Source organism: Carassius auratus, linkage group LG30F (genome assembly GCF_003368295.1).
Source record: "Carassius auratus strain Wakin linkage group LG30F, ASM336829v1, whole genome shotgun sequence".
NCBI classification, from domain to species: Eukaryota; Metazoa; Chordata; class Actinopteri; order Cypriniformes; family Cyprinidae; genus Carassius; species Carassius auratus.
In genome coordinates, this window is record NC_039294.1 from 3,061,520 (window position 1) to 3,087,500 (window position 25,981).

At 33.8% G+C, this 25,981-nt stretch overlaps 1 protein-coding gene across 2 annotated transcripts in view; it reads left to right on the forward strand.

Moving 5' to 3' along the window:
* rnf43 (ring finger protein 43) overlaps positions 1-25,981 on the forward strand; it is an 84,599-nt gene that overhangs the window by 34,181 nt on the left and 24,437 nt on the right. For both annotated transcript variants that reach the window (XM_026240622.1, XM_026240623.1), the window contains exon 2: positions 25,643-25,765. In XM_026240622.1, coding sequence (XP_026096407.1) covers positions 25,643-25,765 — 123 coding nt within the window. The remainder of the gene's footprint in view (positions 1-25,642; positions 25,766-25,981) is intronic.

Here is a 25,981-nt window from a genome sequence, read left to right on the forward strand (position 1 = left end):
GAATCATCATATTAGAAAATGATTTCTAAAGGATCATGTGATAATGATCCTAAAAATCCAGCTTTGCATCACAGAAATAAATGATCATTTAAAGTATAATACATTTAAAAACAATTATTTTAAATTGTAATAATATATCACAACATTACATTTTTTTCTGTATTTTTGATCAAATAAATGCAGGCTTGATGAGCAGAAGAAACTTCTGTCAAAAACATTAAAAATAGTAATGTTTCCAAACTTTTGGTCTGTACTGTATATATACAAATCATATATTTTATACTTTTTAAATTATATTTCATAGATATTCTAGAATTATTCAGTTAACTAATAATATAATAATAATAATTAATTTTATTATCATAAAATGATTAATAATTATTATCATATCACATTTGATGCAGTTCTGTTTTATATTATTTTATTGTATTTTTATTTGTATTTTCTGTTTGTTTGAAAAGTAATCCATAAAACAGATCTAAATAATTCCTGATATGGTATGTAGAATGATTGGCAGTATTTTAAAGCACCCATGATGATAACTGCATGCGTGTTCACTCCTGTATGACTGTAAAGCATCATTTATCTGCTGTGGTTTCTGCAGCTGAACTGTGTGACGTTCAGGAGGACGTGGACCGTGCTGTTCTAGTCCTGTCTCAAACTCTTTCTGTATCTGTCATCTGTCTTTCTGAATGATAGTTTGTGTAAGCCGTCTATACCGTATGTTTAAGTCCAGACACAGCAGTATAGACGGAGGTTTCTGAAGACTCGACTTTAACTATAGATGGCGGTTTTCTTTTTCCACGAGCCGCTGAGGATTTATTGATCTCTTCATGGAAACCTAGTTATTTGTAGAGGCCAAAAACAGGCTGACATGGGAACAGACAAGTCTGCAGAGGATGCATTTATTGATTTAATGTCTGTATGACTTTTTGATTTCTTTGTGGGTTATTTACTTGGACACTTTCAAAGTATTTTATTTAGTTTTGTTTGACTTCATTTTTTTTATGTATCCTACATATTTGAAGCTGTTTTGTGTTTTATTTTATTTTTATTATATTTTATTTTATTTTTGTATATTTTTATTATATATATATATATATATATATATATATTATTTATATTTGGACACTTTCAAAGTGTTTTGTTTGAAAACATTTTTTTTTATCCTACATATTTGAAGCTGTTTTGTGTTTTGTTTTATTTTATTTTTATTGTATTTTATTTTATTTTTGTATATTTTTCATGTCCTACACATTTGAAGTTTTATTTTTTTTATATATATATATATTTCTTTAACACATTCTACAATTTTAAAACAGTTTCTATTGTATTTTATATTTATACTTTAACACATTTAAAGCAATTTGTTTCTTTATTTTTATTTAGTTTTCTTTTTTAACATCCTATATTTGACACAGATTAATTTTTTTTTACATGTATTTATTTATTATTTATCATATATATATATTTTTATTTATACAAAAAAACTTTATAATTTCTAATAACATTAAACTTATTTTTTTTTTTATTGTTGTTTTATGCTAACAATAGACACACATTTATCGCTCTAGGTTTTGGTGCAGAACTGGGATCCTTTTCATAACCTTTTAAATGGTTAAACTATAGAAATCACTTTTAATTTCCAAACAAACCTAACCAGTTGGAAATGAAACGCCGTCCCCCTCAAAATATATTTGTTTATATGCATCTACTTGTGTTAGTCAGACCATGAAGACAGGACAAGAGTAGGTGATGATGCCTTGATGATGTCATGGATGAAGGAAAGTCGTTTTAGAGGTGGAGGAAGTTTTACTGTGCGTTAGATCCGGAGCATGTGTTAAGATCAGCCCACGGTCTTTCTGAGCTTGTGTCTGTGTTGTGGTGTTTTAGTGTGTTTTCCTTCTCTGACAGCCGGCTCGGTGTCACTAACATCCACTGAGTCTGTTCGCAGCTGTCCAGAAACCCATCTGGATCTGTGGAGAGGGAATGAAAGATGAACGAGCGTACGACCAGGGCTGCTTGTGTTTGCTTCGGAGCCGATCTGCTGATGCTCTGCCGTCATTAACACAGATATTACTGCTCGGCCGGTGACAGACTCATTAGTGTCTCAGAGATCATCAGACACACATGAATTCTGCTTCAGATACCCCTCATCCATAACTATCTCTCTTTCTGGTCCCTCAGGGCAGCTGGTGTAGTTATAAGTTAAGGTTAAAGTTCAAGTTAGTTTGTCTCGCAGGTACTGGGCTTTTTCTTCTGTCTGAAAGAGTCTGAATATAAAAACTTAATATTGGTGTACCTTCAAGACGAGCTAAAGACACGGTTTGGAAAAAATGTATTCATGATGTACTCCCTTATTATGAAAAGTTTGTACATTTTGGACCTCATGCAGTTTTAGTTAATAATATGGTTTTAGATGAATTATAGCATGTCACAGCGCAGAATCACAGTTTTCAGGAAAATATGAAACAGCACAACATTGATAATAATCAGAAATGTTTCTCGAGCAGCATATTAGAGGATGATTTCTGAAGGATCATGTGACACTAAAGACCGTAAAATTCAGCTTTAATCACAGAAATAAATTATATTTTATCATATATTCACATAGAAAACTGCTATTTTAGACCGTAATAATATGTCACTATTTTTACTGTATGTTTGATCAGATAAATGCAGCCTTGTTGAGCAGAAGAGACTTCCAAATGCACTTTTACCAGCAGTGTGTATCTAGCATTCATTGTTAAGTGGTCTCTCTCTCTCACACACACACACACATGTTTGTTTTTGTGAAAAGTGTGTTCATCCCATAGGTGTAATGGTTTTTATACTGTACAAACTGTATATTCTATCTCCCTTCACCAACCCTACACCTAACCCTAACCCTCACAGGAAACTTTGTGCATTTTTACTTTCTCAAAAAAACTCATTCTGTATGATTTATAAGTGTTTTGAAAAATGGGGACATGGGTTATGTCCTCATAAGTCACCCTCTCCTAGTAATACCTGTGTCATACCCATGTCATTATACACACACACACACACACACACACACACTAACCCAGCGCAGCAGCATCAGTGGAGCTGAACCGCTGTAGATTGGACATTCAGACGGTGCTCAGAGAGGAAGTGAAGCCGAACACACTCAGGTGCAGCGCTCTGCTCTTTCTGCGCTCGTGCAGCTGGACTCTCTCTCAGTCCTCTTATCTCGCGCTCATCTGTTGATCTTGGCGCGGTTTTGCAGGTAAAAGTCTTTGTGATTTATCAGCCGTCATCTCTTATCGCCGTCTCGTATGTGCGAGGTCTTTCTTTTTATTCTTCTTTATTTCCCATTCAGCCTTCAACAAGGGTTCAGGAAAACACAACTGAGTTAATTAAAACCTTCAGAAAATCATAACTTCAAGATAATGGCTGAAAAAAAAGAAAAATATAAATAAGTTGATTGTTATATCTATTTTCATTTTAGTTGCCAGGACAAAATTCAGTTTTTGTTTAGTTTAAGTGTAAGTACCACAATAACTAAAAACTAAAACTTAATGAAGACTACAGTAGACACATAAAAAAAAAGAAGAGTTAATTTTATATAAAAATGTAATTAAAATAATTTTAAGATTTTTTTCAGCTAGTTGCCAAGTCAACATTTATTAAACTATATTAAAATATATTAAGTAAGAAACAAAGTATGTGCAATAAAAAGAAACGCACACATATACAAAGCGTTTTTTGTTTCATTTATTTTATTTTTATTCAAAACTTTAAACTTTATAGACGTATTAAAAAAATTATGAAAACACACAAAGAAATTTTGAGGGCAATTAAAAAAACAATAATAATAAAAAAATCTATATAATAACAAAAACTATTACAGTATATGAGATATAGAGAAACAATCAGACAGAGCAATGTCACAGTTTGCTTAATTAACAACATTTAATTGAGAAGAATGTAAATTCTGAATGATGTTTTCTAATAATTGTTTGACTGTTTTGAGTCTTAGTTTTTAACTCTGATTAATGGTAATATGAATTTGCTTTTACACTGATGTAAAACTATTTTTTGGACCTGAATCATCTGCTCTTTTGATTCCTGTCACTCGAAGTGTTTCATTGCAAGAGTGAATCAGTTTTGTATTTCTGATAACAGTAGCAACTGAAGATGTCAATGTGAGAGTGATTTTTATTAAACTGGAGATGCATGCAACTGTATGTCGGTCAGGTTGAGAAGTCATCCGTTTCCAAGCATTTTAAGAATATATTAGATTAGATTCATCTTTATTGTCACTGCACAGAGACCAGAAGGGAAAAACATGATTGAAATATAACATGGTGAAAGTGCAAGAGGTGCAGACAGTCAAAGAGCAGTCAGTGTAAACCAGGGTATAGATAAAGTGCAGAACCTGAGGGTTTAGGACAGTACAGAATGGTGTAGAATATGAGCATTTTGATGTGAGGTTTTATGAGGAAAGCCAAGATTGATTCATAAGTCTAGATTTATTTTGAAACTAACAAAGTGAAAGTAAAGCCATTTATAATATTATAAAAGATTTCGGTTTCAAGTAAATGCTTTTCTTTTGAGCTATCTATTCATTTTCCAGAAAAATATTGGGCTGTTTTCAGCACTGATAATAATAATAGAATGATTTCTGAAGATCATGTGACACTGACGACTGGAGTAATGATGCTGAAAACTCAGCTGCGCATCACAGAAATAAATTACATCTTAACAGATATTCACAGAGAAAACTGTTATTTGGAATTGTAAAAATATTTCACAATTTGACTCTTTCTGCTGTATTTCTCATCAGATAAATGCAGCCTCATTGAGCAGAAGAACCGTAGTCTAAACGTGAGGTATAGCAACGACAAAAACAGCATTTAAACATTGAATTCTTTTGATCTGGAGATGTGCTAATAACAGACGCAGGGCTTGTTTGCATGATTCACATGATAAACGGAGCAATCTAAACAGACGTGGTGTCGTAACATGACCCTCCGATTATAATATAATTATAATATCCGATTCTAAACAACCATTTGTTTGCGCAGGAAGTCGCTGTTATAGTGTTTATGGTGTCCTGATTTAGTCCTCTGAGCGACCACTTCGACCTCTGACCTTCTTGCTTTGATCCGACGGCGTTCCAGTGCAGGGAATCATGGGAAATGAGATAGGAGAGGTCATGTGATAGATGTTCTAGTCCGATATACGGTAACTTTTTATTAGTTTGTCGAATGTTGTTTTATGTAATGTTGTCAAAGGGCTGGTTTTAATGAAAGAGGCGTGGGATTGGTTTGAGTCTCTGCGTGTCAGCTTGAGATGTTTGCTTAGCGCTGTCCACTTTTACCATTAAATGTGGTAAAACGTTTATGTTGTGCGAGGAGGACGTTTATGGACTTTTCTGAGCAGATAGCGGCGTTAAAACCCTCGCCTGTCCACACACACACACACACACACACACACACACACACACACACAGCTGTCTGTCGCAGGTCTGTATCTCAGGAACTGTGAGCGGTCAAAAGTCCAAATACACACATGCATTTTTTTCTCTGGAATTGCTTTTGTGTGGGATTGTTTTGTAAAATGAACAAAACTAGCTATTCTGATTTCTTTTTAATTTTAGCATGTAGCACACTTAACGTTTGCATTTGTGATGGAAACAAAAAGTGTCAAGAGTGTGATAGAATTTGATTGAAAAGTTTGCATTAACGTGAAATTGCACATTTGTGTTTTGGGCCATATTCTCAGCGTTTTGTTGTGATTTTAGTTGTGTATTTTTTAGTTTATATTTGTTTATTATTGTTACTTTTATTGTATTGTTGTTTTGTTTTATATTACTAGGAGTTTGCATCTGTTTGATTTCATTTAAATCACCCTTTTAACACGGTGAAGTCCGAAAATGATATATGCCATTAAAATACATCAAATATAATACATTTTAGGCTTAAACATTTTTCCTTCTGTTTTGTGTCACACTTGATGTGCAGCTGTAGTTTCTGCTGTAAGAGTTGTTTTGTGTGTGTGTGTGTGTGTGTGTGTGTGTATGTTTGTGAGAGAAAGATGGATCATGCAGATGAAGTTTCATATGTGACATCCTCACAGTGGCAGCTGGGATAGTGATCTGCTTTGATGTGTGTGTGTGTGTGTGTGTGTGTGTGTGATGTGGAAAGCACCCTGCTCTACTTCCTCTTCCTCCTCTGATTTTGGGGCTTCACTTTTACATTCCTCAAGACACTGTGTGTTTTTCCATGGGGTTCCAGCAGAACTATGTCAGCTATTTCTGTGTGTCGTGTAGTAATATCCGGAGAGCATCTACTGTAATTAGTTTTGTAAAGCGACAGAAGGCGGGATTCTTCCCATAGACTTGTGTTGTTAACTAGAATTACTCTAAACTCCAACTTAACAGAGAACTTTGGGGCTTGTTGCAGAAAATAAACTGCTTTTGGGGTCAGTAAGTCAGTACTGCTCACCAGGGTGCATTTATTTTATCAAAAAATGCAGTAAAATAGTGAAATATTATTACCATTTCCAATAACTGCTTTCTGTGTGAATCTCTGTTAAAATGTAATTTATTTCTGTGATGCTCCGCTGTATTTTCAGCATCATTCCTCCAGTCTTCAGTGTCACATGATCTTCAGAAATCAGAATAATATGATGATTTACTGCTCAAGAAGTATTTCTGATTATTATCACTATTGAAAACACTTGTGCTGCACAATATAAATATTTTTGTGTGTGTGTGGAAACTGACATGTTATTGTTCTAAAAGTTCAAAATAACAGTGACCCTGAGTTTTTGAACAGTAGCATACTGTGTGTGTATATTTTTATGAAGTAGTTTGTGATGCAGTCGTCCCTCTCCAGCTCCAGGAAGATTTGGAGTGATCTTCAGACACCGAGCGGGTTGGAGGAGGAGGATGTGTGTTAGACGCTAGGCGTGTTTGATTCCCCAGAGGCAGTGCATGCTGGGACACGTCTCTCTCTCGGTCTCCTGTGGTCGTGGAGCTGTTTTAGGACTGCTCTGGTTTGTGTCTCTGTGTCCCTCACAAATCGGAGACATTTGATCTGCTTTACCAAACTGCTTCTGTTTCAGTGAATATATGAACACCAGTGACTGCTGAAGAAACATGACTTCCTTCAGTTCTGTACCACAGCTGTGCTCTAGATGTGACACAAGCAATGCTTTCTTCCACACTTCCTTCATCCTCGTTCTAAACTTCATGTCTTCCTTTCTTCCCTTCCTCCAAACTTCTTTCTTCTTTCTTTCTTTCTTTCTTCACTACTGCTTTTTGTTTGTTTTCTTTCTTCTTTCTTTATTTCTCTCTTTATTCTCTTTATTCTTTCTTTCTTTCTTTCTTTTCTTTCTTCTTTTCTTTCTTCTTTCTTCTTTCTTTTCTTTCTTTCTTTCTTCAGTACTGCTTTTTTGTTTGTTTTCTTTCTTCTTTCTTTCTTTCTCTCTTTATTCTCTTTCTTCTTTCTTTCTTTTCTTTCTTCATTTCTTTCTTTCTTTTCTTTCTTCTTTCTTTCTTTTCTTCATTTCTTTCTTTCTTTTCTTTCTTCTTTCTTTCTTTCTTCAGTACTGCTTTTTTGTTTGTTTTCTTTCTTTCCCTCTTTCTTTTCTTTCTTTTTCTTTCTTTTCTTTCTTCGTTCTTTTCTTTCTTCTTTCTTTCTTTTTTCTCTTTCTTTTCTTTCTTCTTTCTTTTTCTCTTTGTTCTCTTTCTTTTCTTCTTTCTTTTCTTTCTTCTTTCTTTCTTTCTTTCTTTCTTCAGTACTGCTTTTTTGTTTTCTTTCTTTCCCTCTTTCTTTTCTTTCTTTTTTTCTTTCTTTTCTTTCTTCTTTCTTTTCTTTCTTCTTTCTTTCTTTTTTCTCTTTCTTTTCTTTCTTCTTTCTTTTTTCTCTTTGTTCTCTTTCTTTTCTTCTTTCTTTTCTTTTTTCTCTTTATTTCTTTCCTTTTATTTTTTGTTAATTCTTTTTTCTGCATTTTGTTCATTATTTAATTTTTATTTTAGTGCTGTCAAATGATTAATCACATCCAAGTCAAGTCTGTTTTATTATACAAAATAAAAGTTTTTGTTTACATAATATATGTATGTGTACTGTGTATATTTATTATGTTTATATAAATACACACACATACAGTATATATTTCAGAAAAATGTGTTATGTTTATATATTAAATATATTTATAATAAAAATCATATGAATATAAATATTGACATTTAAATACATGTAAATATTTTCACAGTATTGTGTGTACAATATTTATACATAATATAGTACAGTATTTATACATAATAAATATACGTAGAACACACATATATTATGCAAACGAAAACTTTTATTCTTGATGCAATTAATTGGGATTAATCGTTTAGCAGCACTACTTTGTTTGCTTAATTTATTAATTAATTTATTGTGTAGTGCTTTCTTTCTTTTGTTTGGTAGCTTTCTTTTCTTTTCTTTTCTTCCTTTCTTCCATCCTTCCTTCCTTTCAAACGTTTGGTATCAGAGAGAATTGTAAATGTTTTCTCTGTGAATATATTATAATATATAATTTATTTCTGTGATGCTCCGCTGTATTTTCAGCATCATTCCTCCAGTCTTCAGTGTCACATGATCTTCAGAAATCATGAAAATATGATGATTTACTGCTCAAGAAACATTTCTGATTATTATCAGTGTTGATAACAGTTGTGCTGGCCAATATTTTTTCTTTTGATCAATTTAATGCACCTTTGCTGATTAAAATCATTAATATTTTTTCAGTCAGTGTAAATCTTTCCAACCCCAAACTTTTAAACTGGAGTGTGCTTCTCTCTCTCTCTCTTTTCCTTTACTCTCAGATGAGTGTAGTCGTTCACCCTGAACATGCGATCAGAGAGCAGCACGTCTCGTGAGATGAGTTTATTCTGTCTGCGTAAACTGTGGCGTGTTGGTTATGGACAGTAATGCCGCAGGGAGCGCTTCTGTATGTTTTCATAACCTTCTGAATAACATGAGTTTCTGGCACCTCTGCTGCTAAACTCTGTCCAGTTGCCAAAATACACACACACACACATGCAGATGCACACACACCATTTCTCATCGCCTGTAGTCAATCTGAGAAAAGTCATGTGCTGCTAGTCGGATGCATGCACAGCATTAAAGTCATTCAATCAAAACTGAATCTGCTCTTAGTGTGATCAACTCATTAATGCACAAAATATGAAAAATGTGTGTTTGTCTGTGTCTGTAGTGTGCAGTTTGCACGCTTGTTCTGTTTTTGTTGTTAACTGGCATTAATACTGAGTGAATCAGTCCACACAGGACCTTTATAGTCATGAAATATCTTTAAATTCAGTGTTCTTTCCAAATTTGAGGCCAAAAATATATAATTTTAAGAGGTCTTGAATTTGCAAGCAGGAATTGCAATACATGCAAGCGTGCTTATTAAACTTCAGAAGGCTGTGATTGAATTAAATGTGAGTGCTGTGCTTTTAAGGTCAAAAGTTGGCACTTTTGCATGTTTTACAGGGTCACAAGTTTCCACGATTACCGCATATTTGTGCCAATCGATTGCATATGATCTACCGTTGATGAATTATACCAATGTTTATGGTGTTTATATTGTTATACGTTGTTAAGTGAGTATTTTATCTCCCTAATCTGTTTTATATGAGCAGCTAGAAGAAGTAAAGCACAGACATTTCAAAGTAAGAGTCCTTTCTTATAATTAAAAGTCCTGAGTTACACACCAAATCTTTTCTGAATATTATTGGTATTTTAGTGACATGATTGAATTATTATCATTTTTCTAAAACCATAATTCCAAAACCATAACCATCTTTGTTACTATAAATAAAATAAATGTTAACTGAAATAAATTCACATTTAAAAATGAAATATATTTAAACTAAATTAAAACTAATACATAAAGAATTATACAAAAATATATAGGAATATTTTATAATGTTACAAAAAAAAAAAACTATTGCTAAATCTTTATAAAAAATATATATAAAAAAATAAAAATACAATTCAAGATATTAACAAAAATTATCAGTGATACTAAAATAACACTGGAAAGGACAATCTTCTTAATACCTTTAAAAAAAAAAAAGAAGAAATATTTTTGTCAACTAAGTGCCAGCGTAAGTAAGAGAAGCAAGATGCATGATTTATTTTGTAATCATATGGGTTGTTCTATATGGATATGGTGTAATTTATTGATGCATGCTTTAATTTCTTCTTTTTTTAAGTGTGCAGACTGTCAGTCTGTCTGTGTGTAATATTAAAATCACTTTTTGATGTTTTAGGTATTTCCTGTTTGTGCCTGTATTTTGCTGGTTCATGCATCAGTAGTCGGTCATTGTAATGGAGTAATAGGTCATAAGGTCAAATCCCACGAGTGCCTTGTGATCTTAACCTCAGCGTGAGGCACTTAACCCTTAGTTAACCTTGTCTAATAAATCTCCTGTGATCAAGTCATGCATGCCTCTGTCAGCAGCGTGCGCTGGTTTGATCTGCTGCTTGATGAACAAAAAAAAACATTACATTTTTTAGGATTTTTTATATGTTTGTGTAGTTTTTTTCCTCTTTATACATCAAAATAACTATAATATATATTGCATATTTTAAGAACAAATATTTTCTGTTTAGTACATAATTTAATTTAGATTGTTTTGTAAGTTTGTTGTGCTTTTGTCTTTTTTAGTAGTTGTTTGTGTCTGCATAGTTTGTGTTAATTAATTTCAAGTTTTTAAGTTTTAGTACATCAAAATCACTATAGTACATATGAATATAACATATTTTAACATAGTACATATTTTTAATTTTTCATTCATTTTAAAGTTTTAGTAATTTTGTTGTTTTTTGTTAAATGTTTATTTAGTTTTATTTTATTTATTACATACAATATTTAATAGATAAAATAACATCAGTGTGCATATTTTAACATGGTATATATTCAGTTAAAGTTTTAGTAAATTTGCTTTGTACTTTTGTCATTTTTAGTTGTTTACATGTTTTGTTGCACTTTGGAAACAACATGAAAATACTATCTTGAATTGTCTTAGATTTCAAACTAAAACTGAATTAAAATGGCTTAAAATCGCATGGTATTTAATTTTAATGAATTGTATGTGCACTGTTTAGTTTAAATTTCTCTTTCTGAGTCATTGCTGTGTGCTTGTGAACTATTAGTGCATGAGAGATATGCTGTCTGTTCGTTCCCCTATATGAGGAATCAATGGCTTTTCTAAAGTGAACATATATGAGTTCATGAGCGAGATTTGCTAACGAACCCTGACCAGGCATGTGTGGAAGGGTTATGAATCATAAGCTTTGATTTAATATCCATATTTCAGCAGAAAGGGTGTTGTGTTGGAGAGTAACGCTCTGTTTTGTGTGTCAGGGTGAAGTGCTTTTCCAAACATCTCTGCTTTTTATTCAGACTTTGTTTGATGTGATTTATATTTAGTCGTGTGTTTTTTGGATACTTGTACTGTCCCCATCATGATGCCAGTGTGCTTTATAGAAATCTGCCAAGTGCAATATAACATTGAAGTGTATGTATATATGTATATGTATCTATTCATTTATTTGTCATTATGTGCAGTATTGGACAGATATTGATTCAAATGTGAAAAGTGGGCGGTGCCTGTCAGAATGCAGGCAGGTGATTGGTGGAGGCGGAGCAAATCATTTGAATACAAATACTTTTATTTATAATAACATGAAATGATAAGTCGATGACAGTAATAGCAGGAACGTGAATGTAAACCAGGTCTATGGTGATTTCATGATGACTAAGTGACTGTTTTTCATTAGTTGCTGTCTGTCGCTGATGGAGAGTTAACGGTGTGGTTAGCGTATATGTGTGTGTGTGTGTGGGGATCAGTGTTTTGTAGGCCACCCATGTGGCAGTGTGGCTTTTTTCACCGAATATACGCTCCGTTTGACTGCCAGCGTTTCACCTCTGAACTGATTTATTGCATTGACTATAAAGTTTTACTGATCTGAGAGATTTCGCTCTTTCATTCTCTCTATCCTCTGGTGCAGGTGTGTGTGTGTGTGTGTGTGTGTGTGTGTGAGTGATCTGTAGTTGTGTCCTGGCATGTCTACAAAGGCTCAGACATTGAAACGAAGCTGGGTTTTTTTTGTTTTGTGACCCATAACCAAAATCATCCATAAAGCGGGGGATGTTTTTCCAAACGCGTCTGCTTTCGTGCGGTTCCCTCGTCCATCTGATACAAGTGTGTTCAGATTCAGTGTTGTTTTGGGTCAAAAGTGTAACGAATAATTCATCATGTGCAAAAAAAAAACACATGCAGGTCAATCTCATGAAGATTAATGAGCGGCTCATATTTCTAAAAACATTTTCCTAGAGGTTATAACTATTACATTTTGTTATGTCATTGTGATATTTTCTTGTTAATTGAGCTCACTTTTTCTCTAACTGCCTCAAAAAAAAACTAAATAACATATTACTTTAACACAATAATGAAAATCATCCAGTCTCTATTTATTTATTTAACATAAATGACATTCAAATATCTTGTTTTTTAAATCTCTTATTTGTGCCTTTTTTAGTTTTAGCAATTTTATTAAAACTTAACATTTAAAAGATTTTATAATTTATGCATTTGTCACTTTAACACACTAGTTAAAATCATCCTGTGTAGATCTTTGTCATTTATTTATTTATACCTTATTAACTTGATACATGAGAAAACATACATTGTAAATAATAAAAAGTATTAACAAATAAATTAAAAGGAAATTATAATGTATGCCTTTATTGATGCATTTATTATATTTTTTAACCCTTTCACTGTCACCCGTCCCGTATACGGGACGCCTACGTTTAATTCACTATATTACAATCAAATCTAATCTAATCTTGACAAACTATATATCATTGGAAAGGTCTAAGACTATATTTTAGCAATGTTTTTTGTTAAAAATGATGTAGGAAAAGTAATAGATTAATTTATGACGATTGCACCCTGAAAAATCTACATCATAACAGGAGTTTTGACCTTAGTTTAAAAAAAAAAGACTTCTTCGTTGCCTTTTTCTCGATCACACTTTAGAAATCATCAGAAATTATTTATCAACTGAAAACTTAAAATCTCAAAATTCATCCTTTAAAACCCATTTTAAAATCAAACGTTGCATTACCATGTAAATGGTACATCAATATCATGTTACAAAATGTTTTCATTCATGAATTATAAAAATTTAAGTTTGGATCGTGCACTATATAAAGTCTACGTTCAAAACTGTGAGTCAAAGTTTTAATTAAAATTCAAGATTTTAAGATTTGTATTATTTTAATGCGCTAATGAAAAACAAAAACTAACTAAATATTTTTATTTATTATTATTTAATTTGTTCGTAAATCAAATTAAACTAAAATATCTAATTTTATAAATCATAAAATTCTTATTACTTTAATACCGTAGTGAAAAATCATTCTGTCTAGACTTTTTTTATTTAGTTTAGTTATTCCTTCCTTTATTTCTTTCTTTATTTATTTCCTTTTAATTTGTTTTTGTAGAACACGACCTGGCCATCTGTATCTATCGTTCGAGTGATACACACACAGTTAGGCTTCATCTCAGTCTCTTGGTAAAATCCCATTGTCCTCCTTCACCATCGGTCGTGCCTCTGTCGTCCGTCCCCTCAGGACAGGAAACTGCTGTCCGTGGAGGAAGTGATGCGTGCCTCTGCAGGTCAGAGGTCAGAGGTCAGAGTCACTGGACCCCTCATCTCTAGTGCTGGTGCTGTTGCTTCACTGAGGTTTGGGTCAGGTTTGACGCTGTGGGACGGGGCTTGTTTTGTAAATGAAACGGGTTAGGGTTAGGGTTAGGGTCGCTCTCATCCCTTTGATCTGGAATGGAACAGAAAGGATGCTGTGACACCGAGCCTGGTTCTGGAGGAGCGATTACACACACGGTTTCTCCTCTGGCTCGAGCGACAGGCCGTTCCTCCTGCGGTTTCTTCAAACACGCTGCTAGTGGAAAGAGCTCAGAGCGAGTCGCACGTGATCCACAGCGACAGAAACATCAGGCATCTGTAAGCTTTAAACCGTCAGACATATATATAAAATAAGTGCATTGATTCTGTTATTGTCCCCACTTCAGTGGTGAAAATCATCCCGTGTCATTTATTTAGTTTGTCATTTATAGCTTTTGTATTTTTGTTTGTTGTCTTTGTTATTTATGCTCATTCCTTTTATTCATTTATTATTGATTTGTCATTTTATTTATTATCCTGATTTTATTTTCACTTTATTTGTCTTTTATTTGACTTTTGTCATTTATTTTATTTTGTTTTTATTTATTTTGTCTGTTTTCATTTATGAAATGTTTTGTTTATTTATTTATTTGTCTTTTGTTTATTCTAAGTAATTATTTGTGGTTTATTTATTTGATGTGTGCATTAAGTTTAGTTTAATTAGTTGTTTATTTTTCTTTATTTCATTAGGAACCATATTAATTTATTTTCTCTTTTTATCTTTTGTCCTTTATTTGTCTATTAGACTTTTATTTTATTTATTATGTCTATTTATTTATTTAGTTTTTTGTTTATTGATTTATTTTATTTGTTTATTCTAACTAATTCTTTGTATTTTATTTATTTGACGTGTGCATTAAGTCAGTTTAATTAGTTATGTTTTTTTATTTTATGTTTTCATTAGGAACCATATTTATTTATTTTCTCTTTTTTTTGTTAAGCAGAATATTTTTGGAGCTCAAGAGAAAATAAATGGGAAATAAATGGTAATGGTGCTCAGAAGAGTGACTCGTTCTGTGCTTCTCGGCGGAACGGAAATCCTCCGGGTTTGGAATGACATGAGAGTGAGTGAATGATGACAGATAAGTCACTGCTCCTTTAAGATCTGCCAAGACGTTTCCATTAGGCTTTTCATTTTTCAGGGCATTTCCCAGTAAGAGTTCATGAGTGATTTATCCTTAAGTCACTCGTGTTTGACAGTGAAGATCCTTGTTGATTTTAAGTTTGCTTGTGTTCATAAGAAGAAAGGTTCTGTGGTGGTCTTCAGGCTGAACGTGTGACCTGGAACGACCTCGAGTGATAAATCTCTAATGGGCTCATGAGCAGTAATGGAAATCCAGAGCGAGGACGCTGGAGAAGCTCTTTGAAGACGTGGAGAGTGAAATACAGATGCCAGAAGGAAATGAGTTAAGGAGCCCCTTGGAACACGTCCTGGCCTGGTTTTGTCATATGTCTGAGCTTTTTATAGTCATATAATCATGTAGTCACTCTGGCCTATTCCAGAGTATAGGAGGAGAAAGATATGTTGAGTGCCTTGTGTATGATAATGCATTTCCTCATTTACACTCCTTACGTCTACTAGGAAGAATAAGATGTTGTTAAAAAGAGTGAGTGAAAAGTGTGAAAAGTGATGTGACGTACAGCCAAGTATGGTGACTATACTCAGAATTCATTCATATGTTCGTGTATATACAGTACAGACCAAAAGTTTGGAAACATTACTACTGTATTTTTAATGTTTTTGAAAGAAGTTTCTTCTGCTCATCAAGCCTGCATTTATTTGATCAAAAATACAGAAAAATTGTAAAATATTATTAGAACTTAAAATAATAGTTTTCTGTTTGAATATACGTTTAAAAAATAATTTATTCCTGTGATGCAGCGCTGAATTTTCAGCATCATTCCTCCAGCCTTCAGTGTCACATGTAACATCAGTCGATCACATGATCCTTTAGAAATCATTCTAATATTCTGATTTATTATGAGTGTTGGAAACAGTTCTGCTGTCTCATATATTTGATCAATAAAAGGTTAAAAAGAACTGCATTTATAAAAAAAAAAAAAAGAAATTCTAATAATATATTTTTTATTAGATTTAACACATCCTTGCTGAATAAAAGAATTGATTTTATAAAAAAAAGAAAGAAAAAAAATTACTGACCCCAAATTACTGACCAGTAGTGTATATTGTTATTACAAAATATTTATATTTTAAAACATAGCTTCTTTATTTTCCTTTTTATTCATCAAAGTATCATAAAAAAGTATCACGTTCTGAAAAATATTAAGCAGCAGAACTGTTTCCAACTTTGATAATGAATCATCATATTAGAATGATTTCTAAAGGATCATGTGATAATGATCCTAAAAATCCAGCTTTGCATCACAGAAATAAATGATCATTTAAAGTATAATACATTTAAAAACAATTATTTTAAATTGTAATAATATATCACAATATTACTGTTTTTTCTGTATTTTTGATCAAATAAATGCAGGCTTGATGAGCAGAAGAAACTTCTGTCAAAAACATTAAAAATAGTAATGTTTCCAAACTTTTGGTCTGTACTGTATATATATATATATATATTTTACATAAATGCCTTTACTCTCACTTTTGATCAATTTAATGAGTAAAAGCATTAATTTCTTTAAAAAAAATGCAATCTTACTAATTGCTAGTGCATGTAAGACATAAATATATTTTTGTTGTTGTTGTGTTTGATTGTTAAAGCCTCAGGAGGCTGTTACGATTATTATTTTTTACCACATGCAGAATGTTTAATCACTGCAGTGCAGTTATGTTTTTTCACTTGTCAGTCACGATTTACATCATGCTAAATTGTCAACCAGTCGTCCTGTGAACTAGCCAAAGATGTTTTCCTCTCAACTTGGTGCCGGAATGACCAGATTTGATGTTTCGGTCCTAATTCAAATGTTTGTTTTGACGTCAGCCGAACGGGAGGCCCGTTAAATGACCGCTTTCCTCGCTCCGAGAGGGGGAGGAAAGGAAAAGCGAGGGATGAAAAACATCAAGCGTCTGGATCTGGAGCAGAAGGCGGTGGTGGTATGCTTGAGGGAGGCAGGCCTGTGTTTATGTGTTCGTAGCCGGCGAGGACGATGGTCATAACTCAAGACGCTTCGCCCTCTTCTGTAATTATGTCAAAAATACACTTTAAAGCGGGATGATGTGGAGCTGTGGGTGCGGAGGGGATTTTCATGCTGATGACTTTCCCCTCCGCCTCTGATGAGGTTTGGGAACGCCGGCCAGAGCGGCCCGTGACACAAATGAAGATGGAGCGATGCTTTATTTTCTGCCGTCTCTGTTTGGAGCGAGGTGGCCCTGTTGATGCCTGAGTTGTGTGGCACTGAACAAAGAAGCTTTTCAATCCAAATACCATAAGTGAGAATTAGAAATGTTAAGTGTGCAGGAATACCCTAGTTGTTATTTTAACAATGTACGAGCTGACATTATCGAGTGTTTCACTCACTTTGACTGCGTCATGAAGCTCCTTAGACTTCCCCTATAATGCAAGACAAAAATATCCCTGACTGTATGGGTTTTGTTTTTATATTTGTACAGTAAGTTATATAACATGTAAATAGCATCACTGTTTTGTTGTGTTTCTGTCACACACACACACACACACACACACACACACACACACTCTTCTGTTTACCTGAATCAAGCTCTGGAATGTTCCAGCATAGATGGCGTGTTGATGATTATTATGGGATGGTTCTGGCAGGTGCGACTGTGTCACAGATTGTTACTGTGGGGAGAATGAATTCTGTGTTTCTCCTGTTGTCTGTCGGGATCCCAGCAGCGATGAAGAGGATTTAGTTCTGGAGAGACTGCAGACATCAAAGCTCTGGGAGAGCATTCCTGACACTAGCTTCTCCATGAGCCTGTGTGTGTGTGTGTGTGTGTGTGTGTGTGTGTGTGATTTGATATCTCTGCTGCTGTATCCAATGATGCATTCGTATGTTTACAAAAGAAAGATGTTTCATACTAGTGCTTGAACCCATGCACTTTAAAATGTCGGAATGTGTTTGCGTTAAAAAATGAAAGCAAGCATGATTTATTGTAAAGAAAAATGCACAAACAGTTTGTGCAGTGAAGAAAATGAAGAAGTAAGGGGGCGTTCCCACAGAATGTGCGTTTGCGTCTAAAAACTGTTCATGCTTCATGTTTCTTTCTGCAGCCCAGAATGCAAGGATCTTGAGACATACTTTTCAGACGTGAAGCAATGCCAACCTGCTACTGTAAACAAAAGCTCACAGCACTTGCCCCGCCTCTGGGATCTTCTGATTGGTCCACTGTTTTGGAACTGACATTGACGAGCTGCGCTGCATGTAATAGTTGAAGTTCTTTAAACTTGAGTCCATTTAGCGTGTTTACTAGGGGTGTCCCCGACTAAGGATTTTCATAGTCGAATCAGAATTTTCTTATCTTGCCGAAATTCATGTTTGGGGGCAGGGCAAAATACATTATCAAGAGTCAAGTCAGAAATTCGATTAACATAATTACTGATGTTAACACACAGGGAAAATGCGTAACGAACACCTTGCAGATATAAACAGATAAAAACAAAAAAATAAACTGAAATAAAAGCTAATAAAAAATATAAAACACAGAAGTAATAAAAACTATAATAGTATCTGAAAGATGCTTAAATAACACTGACTTGCGGTCAGTAATTTGGACAAACTTTAAACCCAGGAGTTAAAGTGATGGTTGTCTTGGCAAGTTAAAGTTGGTTTGCTGCTGTTTGCTTCAAGAAACACTTTCCTTTTTTCTTCTTTTCAGGAATTTCCATGAGGATAACACAAAAGTCAGTCTAGCTGTTCAAGCTGTTAATTGTCCGCTTGTTGAAGCTCCAGTAATTGATCGGTCGTCAGAGGTCAGGTGGTTGCCATAGAGTCTGTTTGTGCGAGCGAGTCGTGTTTACACTCCAAAATAAAACAACAATAAAAGAGCGGGCCTTGATGTGGCCGTTTGTGTACAGACGCACTTTACCATCATTCCAGAGTCTGATTATGAGTCCCAGGAGAGATCTGCTGTAACTCTCACACGTCAATACAGTGACACGCCGCCTTCAGCTCGCATACACACTTATTAGAACTGCAGAGTAGTTTATTTCTCATTCTATTTTTTGTTTTTTTTGTGCATATTAAAAATCATGCAATTTGACAAAATTGCTTGTTTAATTTTAAGTGAAAATTGTTGGCTCAATGGAAAGGTCTTGGCATGTTTAATAAATATTAATTCTATTTATTTAGCATATGATTTTTAATTTAAATTCAGATAGATTAAATAAAACTACTAATTTATTAAATAATTAAAAATTCTTTATAATTAATTAATTAATTAATTAAATTTATATATTTAAATTAGTGCTGTCAAACGATTAATCGCATCCAAAATAAACGTTTTTGTTTACATAATAATATATGTGTATACTGTGTGTATTTATTATGTGCATGTAAATACAAACACATGCATGTATATTTTTAAGAAAAATATCTTATGTTTATATATTAAATGTATTTATATATATACGAATATTAATGTATAAATGTATATACATGAAAATATTTTCTTAATATATACTGTATGTGTATTTATATATCCATAATAAATATACTGCAGTGCATATACATATATTACTTAAAAACTTATTTTGGATGTGATTAATCGCAATTAATCATTAGACAGCACTAATTTAAATATTAAATATTTAATACTACTTAATAATCAATTCTAAATAACATGCAATTTATTTATTTATTATTATTATTTTTCTTTTTTTTTCTTTTTTTTTTACTTAATACAGTTAATACAGGTATCATATGGATCCCAAGTCATGTGACGAAAAAAAAGCGATTTTTTTTTAGAGAAAATTTAATTGTAAATTTAACTTAATTATTAAAATATTTTGAAAACTTAGATCAGAATTTTTTTTTTTTTTTTTTTTTCAGTTGTCCGTTATGGAGGTTATACACATGCAGAGCAATAAAACAAGACCATATAATTAAAATAATGATTTGAAGATGTCTAAAGATCTAGATCTTGAGATCTATGTCAGTATTTGATGCTGATCGGCTGCTGTCTCCGTTTCATCTGTCGTGTCTCTTATCGTCAGGTTTTCTGTGTCTCTCTGATTGTACAGAGAGGAAAAGATGGATGAAAGTGAATCTGAGAGGAAACTGTGACCGCATGGGCTTTGTGACCAACGGAGGGAGAAATCAGTGCAAGAAAAACAAACAAGACGGGAACAGGAGGAATTCCTCTGTTTCTCCTCAGCTGTGCGAGTGTGATAGGACTACACTGTTAGACATCAGCTTACATATGAACCCTGAGATTGATCTTTAAAAGCAGTTTTCCTAGCCATCTTTACAGCAATTATGGCTAATACAAACTTAGAATTGCTTTTTTTATGTGCTGTTTTTTATTTGCCAAAATGCTCAAAATTAGTAAAATAATACAAAATTATTTAAAGGAATTCGAATTGTTCTAAAGTTTTGTTTTTAGAACAGTCTTACAAATTCTTATCTTTATTCATTCTTTTTTATTTATTTTTATCAAAACAAGGTACACAGAAATTGTTTAGTGACAAAAAGCACTTCCAAAGCCATTCCTTTTTTGTCTTTTTCTATTAATTTCCATCCCAACACAAAATATAAAATAATAATAAAAAAATAAAATAAAATAAAATATAAAATGAAAATATTTAATGATGATACTTACAGTACAATGATACAAAAAATAATATAAACAAAAATGTAAATGTAAATTTGGGAAAGAAAGAGAGGATATATATATATATAACTATAAAAAGATTAATATAAAGGTTATTACTTTTTGTGCCTTCAAAGAGGGAGGACAACTTTTTTCTCAACATAAATTTATTTTAAGGTTCCCATTGTAAAATGTTGATACCCTAAGGAAATATATTTTTTTTTTTTGTTTGTTTGAAATCTTTTGTTGTGATGAACCCAATGAACTAGAAAAAAGTTTTTTATTTTTATTATAATTTTTTTTTTGAGCTCTTGTGTATCTGCATTGGCTGTAATGATCGTTTGGTGCAGGTGTGTGTGTGTGTGTTTGTGTGTGTGTGCGTTTGCGTGCGCGTGTGCGTGCGTGCGTGCACCCCCTCTGCTGGATGATTTGTGTGTGACAGTGTTAAACTTTGACCCTGTGTTATCACACACTCATCTGACACTGTGCCCTGATTCATCATCACTCATGATCTTTGTCTACTAGTCTAATGTCTGCAATGACAACGGCTCTGTTCCAAACCCTAGCGATTCTAACGGATCAGTTCACCCCAAACTGAAAGTGTGCTGGAATGTGCTCACCCTCAGGCCATCCGAAATATAGAAGAGTTTGTTTCTTCATCAGGTTTGGAGAAATGTCATTGCATCACTTCCTCAGCAGTGGAGAAAGCGATATAATGGATAGAAAACTCATATTTTAGTCAGAAAGTGCTGTGGATTATTATGATGATTTTATCAGCTGTTTAGACTCTCATTCTGACGGCACCCATTCACTGCAGAGCATCCATTGATGAGACACTGATGCAATGCTACATTTCTCAGAATCTGATGAAGAAACAAACTTATCCATATATTAATCCAGCTATTAATAATGTGAATTATTGTGCATAATCACCCTTTACCTGTGGTCAAATCCCTGTAATGCTCTCATGTTATTGCTCTAGTTTGACTACAGCTTGTCTGTTATCTAGTCTGTGATCGTGAGTCGTGTTTCATCCACCTGACGATTTCTCCCGGTGAAGTTACCCAGTCTCCTCTATCGTCTCCTCTCCTTTCCTCTTCTCAGAAAGCTCCACAATACCTTCTAATCCCTTTCATTGAGTCAGCAGACTATGCGACTGTCATTATGGTGTGGGTTTCTGTGCGTCTCAATGGGAGCCGGAGCCGGCTGTAATCTGAGCTCGCTCCTGTTTCGACAGTGCTGTAGCTCTAACATCTCCCAGCTCACTTTTCCAGACTTCATCCTGTTCGCTTCTCAGTTTGGAGGCACAGAAAGCAGGGGAAATCAGATGCACATTAGCGTGTAATTATGCATGAAACGTCCACTTCACATCTCCCTCGTTTCGATCGCTACAGTACCATTCAAAAGTTTGCGATCAGTAAAATAAAGAAATGAATATTTTTATCCAGCCAAGATTCCACGATACAGCAGTAGACACTTGACTTAATTTATACAGCAGACGTCTATTTGCAAAAGCTAGAATCTCTCTCTCTTGTGTCTGAGTCCTTGAGCAGATGTTCTCTGTGGTTCATGTTGTAAACTTTACGCCGGAAGTCCATGGATCCTCTACATCTGCAGATGAAGACACTGATATCCAAACACATGCACAAAACAAAGCAGCACAGCCCAATCACTGGACTGAGATCAAGCACATGCGTCTTAATAAAGCACATGTGCATGCATCCATGATAACGATAATCACACAGACATACTACAGTACAGTGTTTGTTTGATTTGGGTTCAATAATTGAGCTTTTGATACATTTTAAATGCAAAAGATTGAAGTTGTTTTCCAGGACAAATATCTGAACATTCTTAGATCAAGATTTACTTGAGAAGCAAAGTGAGTTAAGATAATAGGGATTCTGAGAAATTGATCAAAATGAAGTGAGTTTATGCTTAAAACAAGAAAAAATAAATATATATATATATAATATACCAGTTTTAAAGAAATAAAGAGTGACTGAATTCTATATTTTTTTTTTATTTCTGTTATATAGTTAGAAAATATTTACATATATACATTTATATTCTTATATTTTATATTATGTACAAATGTATTTAATATGTAAATAGTATATTAAAATATATGCATGCATGTGTTTGTATTTATACTGCATATATATATATATATATATATATATATAATAAATATACACAGTATACAAACATATATTATATAAACAAAAAATTTTATTTTGGATGCGATGAATCATTTGGTGGCCCTAATGTATGTATATGTGTGTATGTATAATATGCATAATGTATATCTACTCTGAAGCTAATAAAGAAAATAGTGTATATATTTAGCCTTTTATATTTATTTGGCAGTACAGGAAAATAAATAAATAAATAGTGATTATAGAGAAAGTGAGAGCGAGAGAGAGACTGATGCTGATATACAGTAGTGTTAAATGAGAGAGAGAGAGAATGAAGGAAAGCGAGAACGAAAGAACTAAAAAGAAAAGTGTAACACTATATATATATATGTTTCGGCTGAAGTGCTGCTTTGGCATTAAAGAGTAAATAAATAAGATAGAAAAGAGCGTCTGGAGCTCAGCTGGCAAAACATGAACAAACTGCGTCGCTGGCAGAAGAAGAAAGAAGCTCCACAGGGCAAGAATAGTTTCTCACCGCAGCAGCTCTTTATTATCTCTCCTCTCCTGTGTTTGTTTTGAAGGCCGTTTGATTTATGAGTATTTTTAGACGTCTGTCTGTGGTGGAGATGACGCTGGAATGTCTTTATATGCCACTACAAAGCGATGGAAGGGCCGTCTCATCCCCAGACGGTCTGTGGTTCAGACAGACGGACGGACGGCTCGGACTATTGTCAATAATCTGTTTGTGTGTGCCACCGTTTCTCCAAAAACCAAATGAAGATGTGTCTTTTGGGGTCGGAACCGATGCCGTTTTTAGCTCTCTGCCCCTTTGTGAGATAAAAATACCCGGCGGAGATGCTAGACCGCGCCGGACGGTCTCTCGATGGTTAACAGAGCTGGTTTACGCCGGTCAGAGATAATGATTAGCTTTACGCCGAGAGAACTGATGAGAGCGACTCGTTCAGAGAGGATTCGTGAGAGCAGCTTCGTGGGATTTCAGAGCTGCTTTCCTCTTTTCTCTTTCTCCTCAGACCTCTGGCAGACATATAAAACTTGATATTAGATAAGATATTACAACTTTTATTCATCGAGGATGCATTATAATGGTCGAAAGTCACAGTAAAGACATTTATAATGTTTCAAATGATTTCAAATAAATGCTGTTCTTTTAAACGTTGTATTCATCTGTGTATCCTAAATAATAAAATGTGTCACGGTTTCCATAAAAATATCGAGCAGTACAAGAGTTTTCAATCCTGATAATAATCAGAAATGTTTATTATTCTGATTTGTGAAGATCATGTGACACTAGACTGGAGTAATGATGCTGGAAATACAGCTGTGCATCACAGAAATAAATTAAATTTTACTATATATTCGCATAGAAAATAGCTGTTTGAAATTGTAATAATAGTTCACAATATTCCTGTTTTTACTGTATTTTTTGTCTAATAAATGCTGCCCTGGTGGGTTATTTTTATTAAAATGTAAAACATTTTTCTGTTATTTTTTTTATCAATTAAATGCATTTTTTTATAACAATGGGAGATTTAAAAACTTTATTGAATTGACTCCTTTGAAGTCCATGTCTGTCTCAAAAAAAAAAAAAAAAAAATTGTATTTTTTTATTCTGTGGAGGAAACAGGATTCATTGAATATACATGAGGCACTCAAAACTAAACTGTAATCATGCCTGTATATGATAACTTGCCTCTATTGTAAGTGCTCACTCGGAGCATCCTAAAGTGACCTCTGACCCTTAGTGCAGGATTCAGTTTTTTCTCCCTCATCTCTGGGTTTGATTGACACACACAGCCCTTCTGCACCGATGACATCACTGTCTCTCTGCTGATCTGCCAGCTGCTGAAGTCACGGCTCAGTTTCACGCTGGGATTTCCGAAGGGATGCTGGCGGGTCACGGTCTCCAGCATCCCGCTGCTGCTGGAGGATTATTTGGGGAAGGGTCCAGTGCATCCATGGTTCTGTTCCAATATGCATACTTTCACAACCCACCAGAAGTTCACTCTTTGTTTTAGGTCAGGTCATGAAATTCCACCTGGACACTACAGACCCATTTATCTCATGCTTCTTCTATAACAAACTTAAAAATAATTTCTATAAAAACATTAATGTCCTGGCAGTGTCAAATGGCTTGTTTTGTATTTAATTTAATTACATTAATGTTATAAGTTTAGATTTAGGCAGACAATAATGCAATTAATCATGATTAAAAAAAAACATTTTATAATAATATATTATAATTAATCAGTTTAAATATTAATTCATTATAATGTTTGTATGTACGTATAATGTGATATTACACTATATAATATATCATTTAAATATTTAAATAATTCAGTTATTTTAATTAGTTTTTATATGTATATTTATGCATACATTTTATGTGCAAAATAGTATTATATTATAATTATTTAAATATATATTAATTTAAATAACACACACACACACACACACACACGTATAGTGAATATGCTGGACAAATCACCTAATTAATTAATATTCATGAGCTTGCCTTGTAGCACACCCCCCCCCCCCCCCCCCTTTCAACTTTCTCTCTCCTCTCTCTCTCTCTCTCTCTCTCTCTCTCTCTCTCTTTCTCCTAACCCTAACCTCTATTTTTTTTGGGGTTTTAATGGATATTGGGACTATTAGTCAAATGTTCACCGATGTGTGTAGGAAAAGGAAGCTGTTTCTTGAGCATCAAACAGCCGTTGCGCGCTGAAGTTTCATCTTCATGGACTCGTGTATTTGTGTCACTTGAATGTGATGCTGCTGCTGTATTCAGAAAGAAGAAGAGTGCACTAAATGTGTTTACATTTCTAAAAGGATGTCATCATATTCTGAGAGGAGGGAAATCATGACGTAAATATCAATGAAATCACCTGTGTGGAGGTTTACTTAACCTGTCTCTCTCTCTCTCTCTCTGTGTGTGTGTGTGTGTGTGTGTGTGTGTGTGTCTGCAGTCTCATCCACTGTCTCTGTGTAACACCAGTGAAGATGACCGTCAGGAGACCTTCTTCATCAGCATCGTCAAACTCGAGAGTCCAGAGAGCAAAGTGCCGCAGTGCCTGCCGCTGCTGGATAAAGTAAGACCGATGGGAAACACACACACACACACACACACACACACACTCTGGAGTTACAGGAGTTTTAAGCTCACGTATCATGTTTGTCCAGGTTTCGTGCACCAGAAACCACACATCATATGCTGTTTTTCTTGGTCATTGTCTGTCCTCTCTGTCCTTGAATGAAGCGGGCTAAATGAGTCATGAATTATTTATGTTAATGAGCTCTGTTGTTAT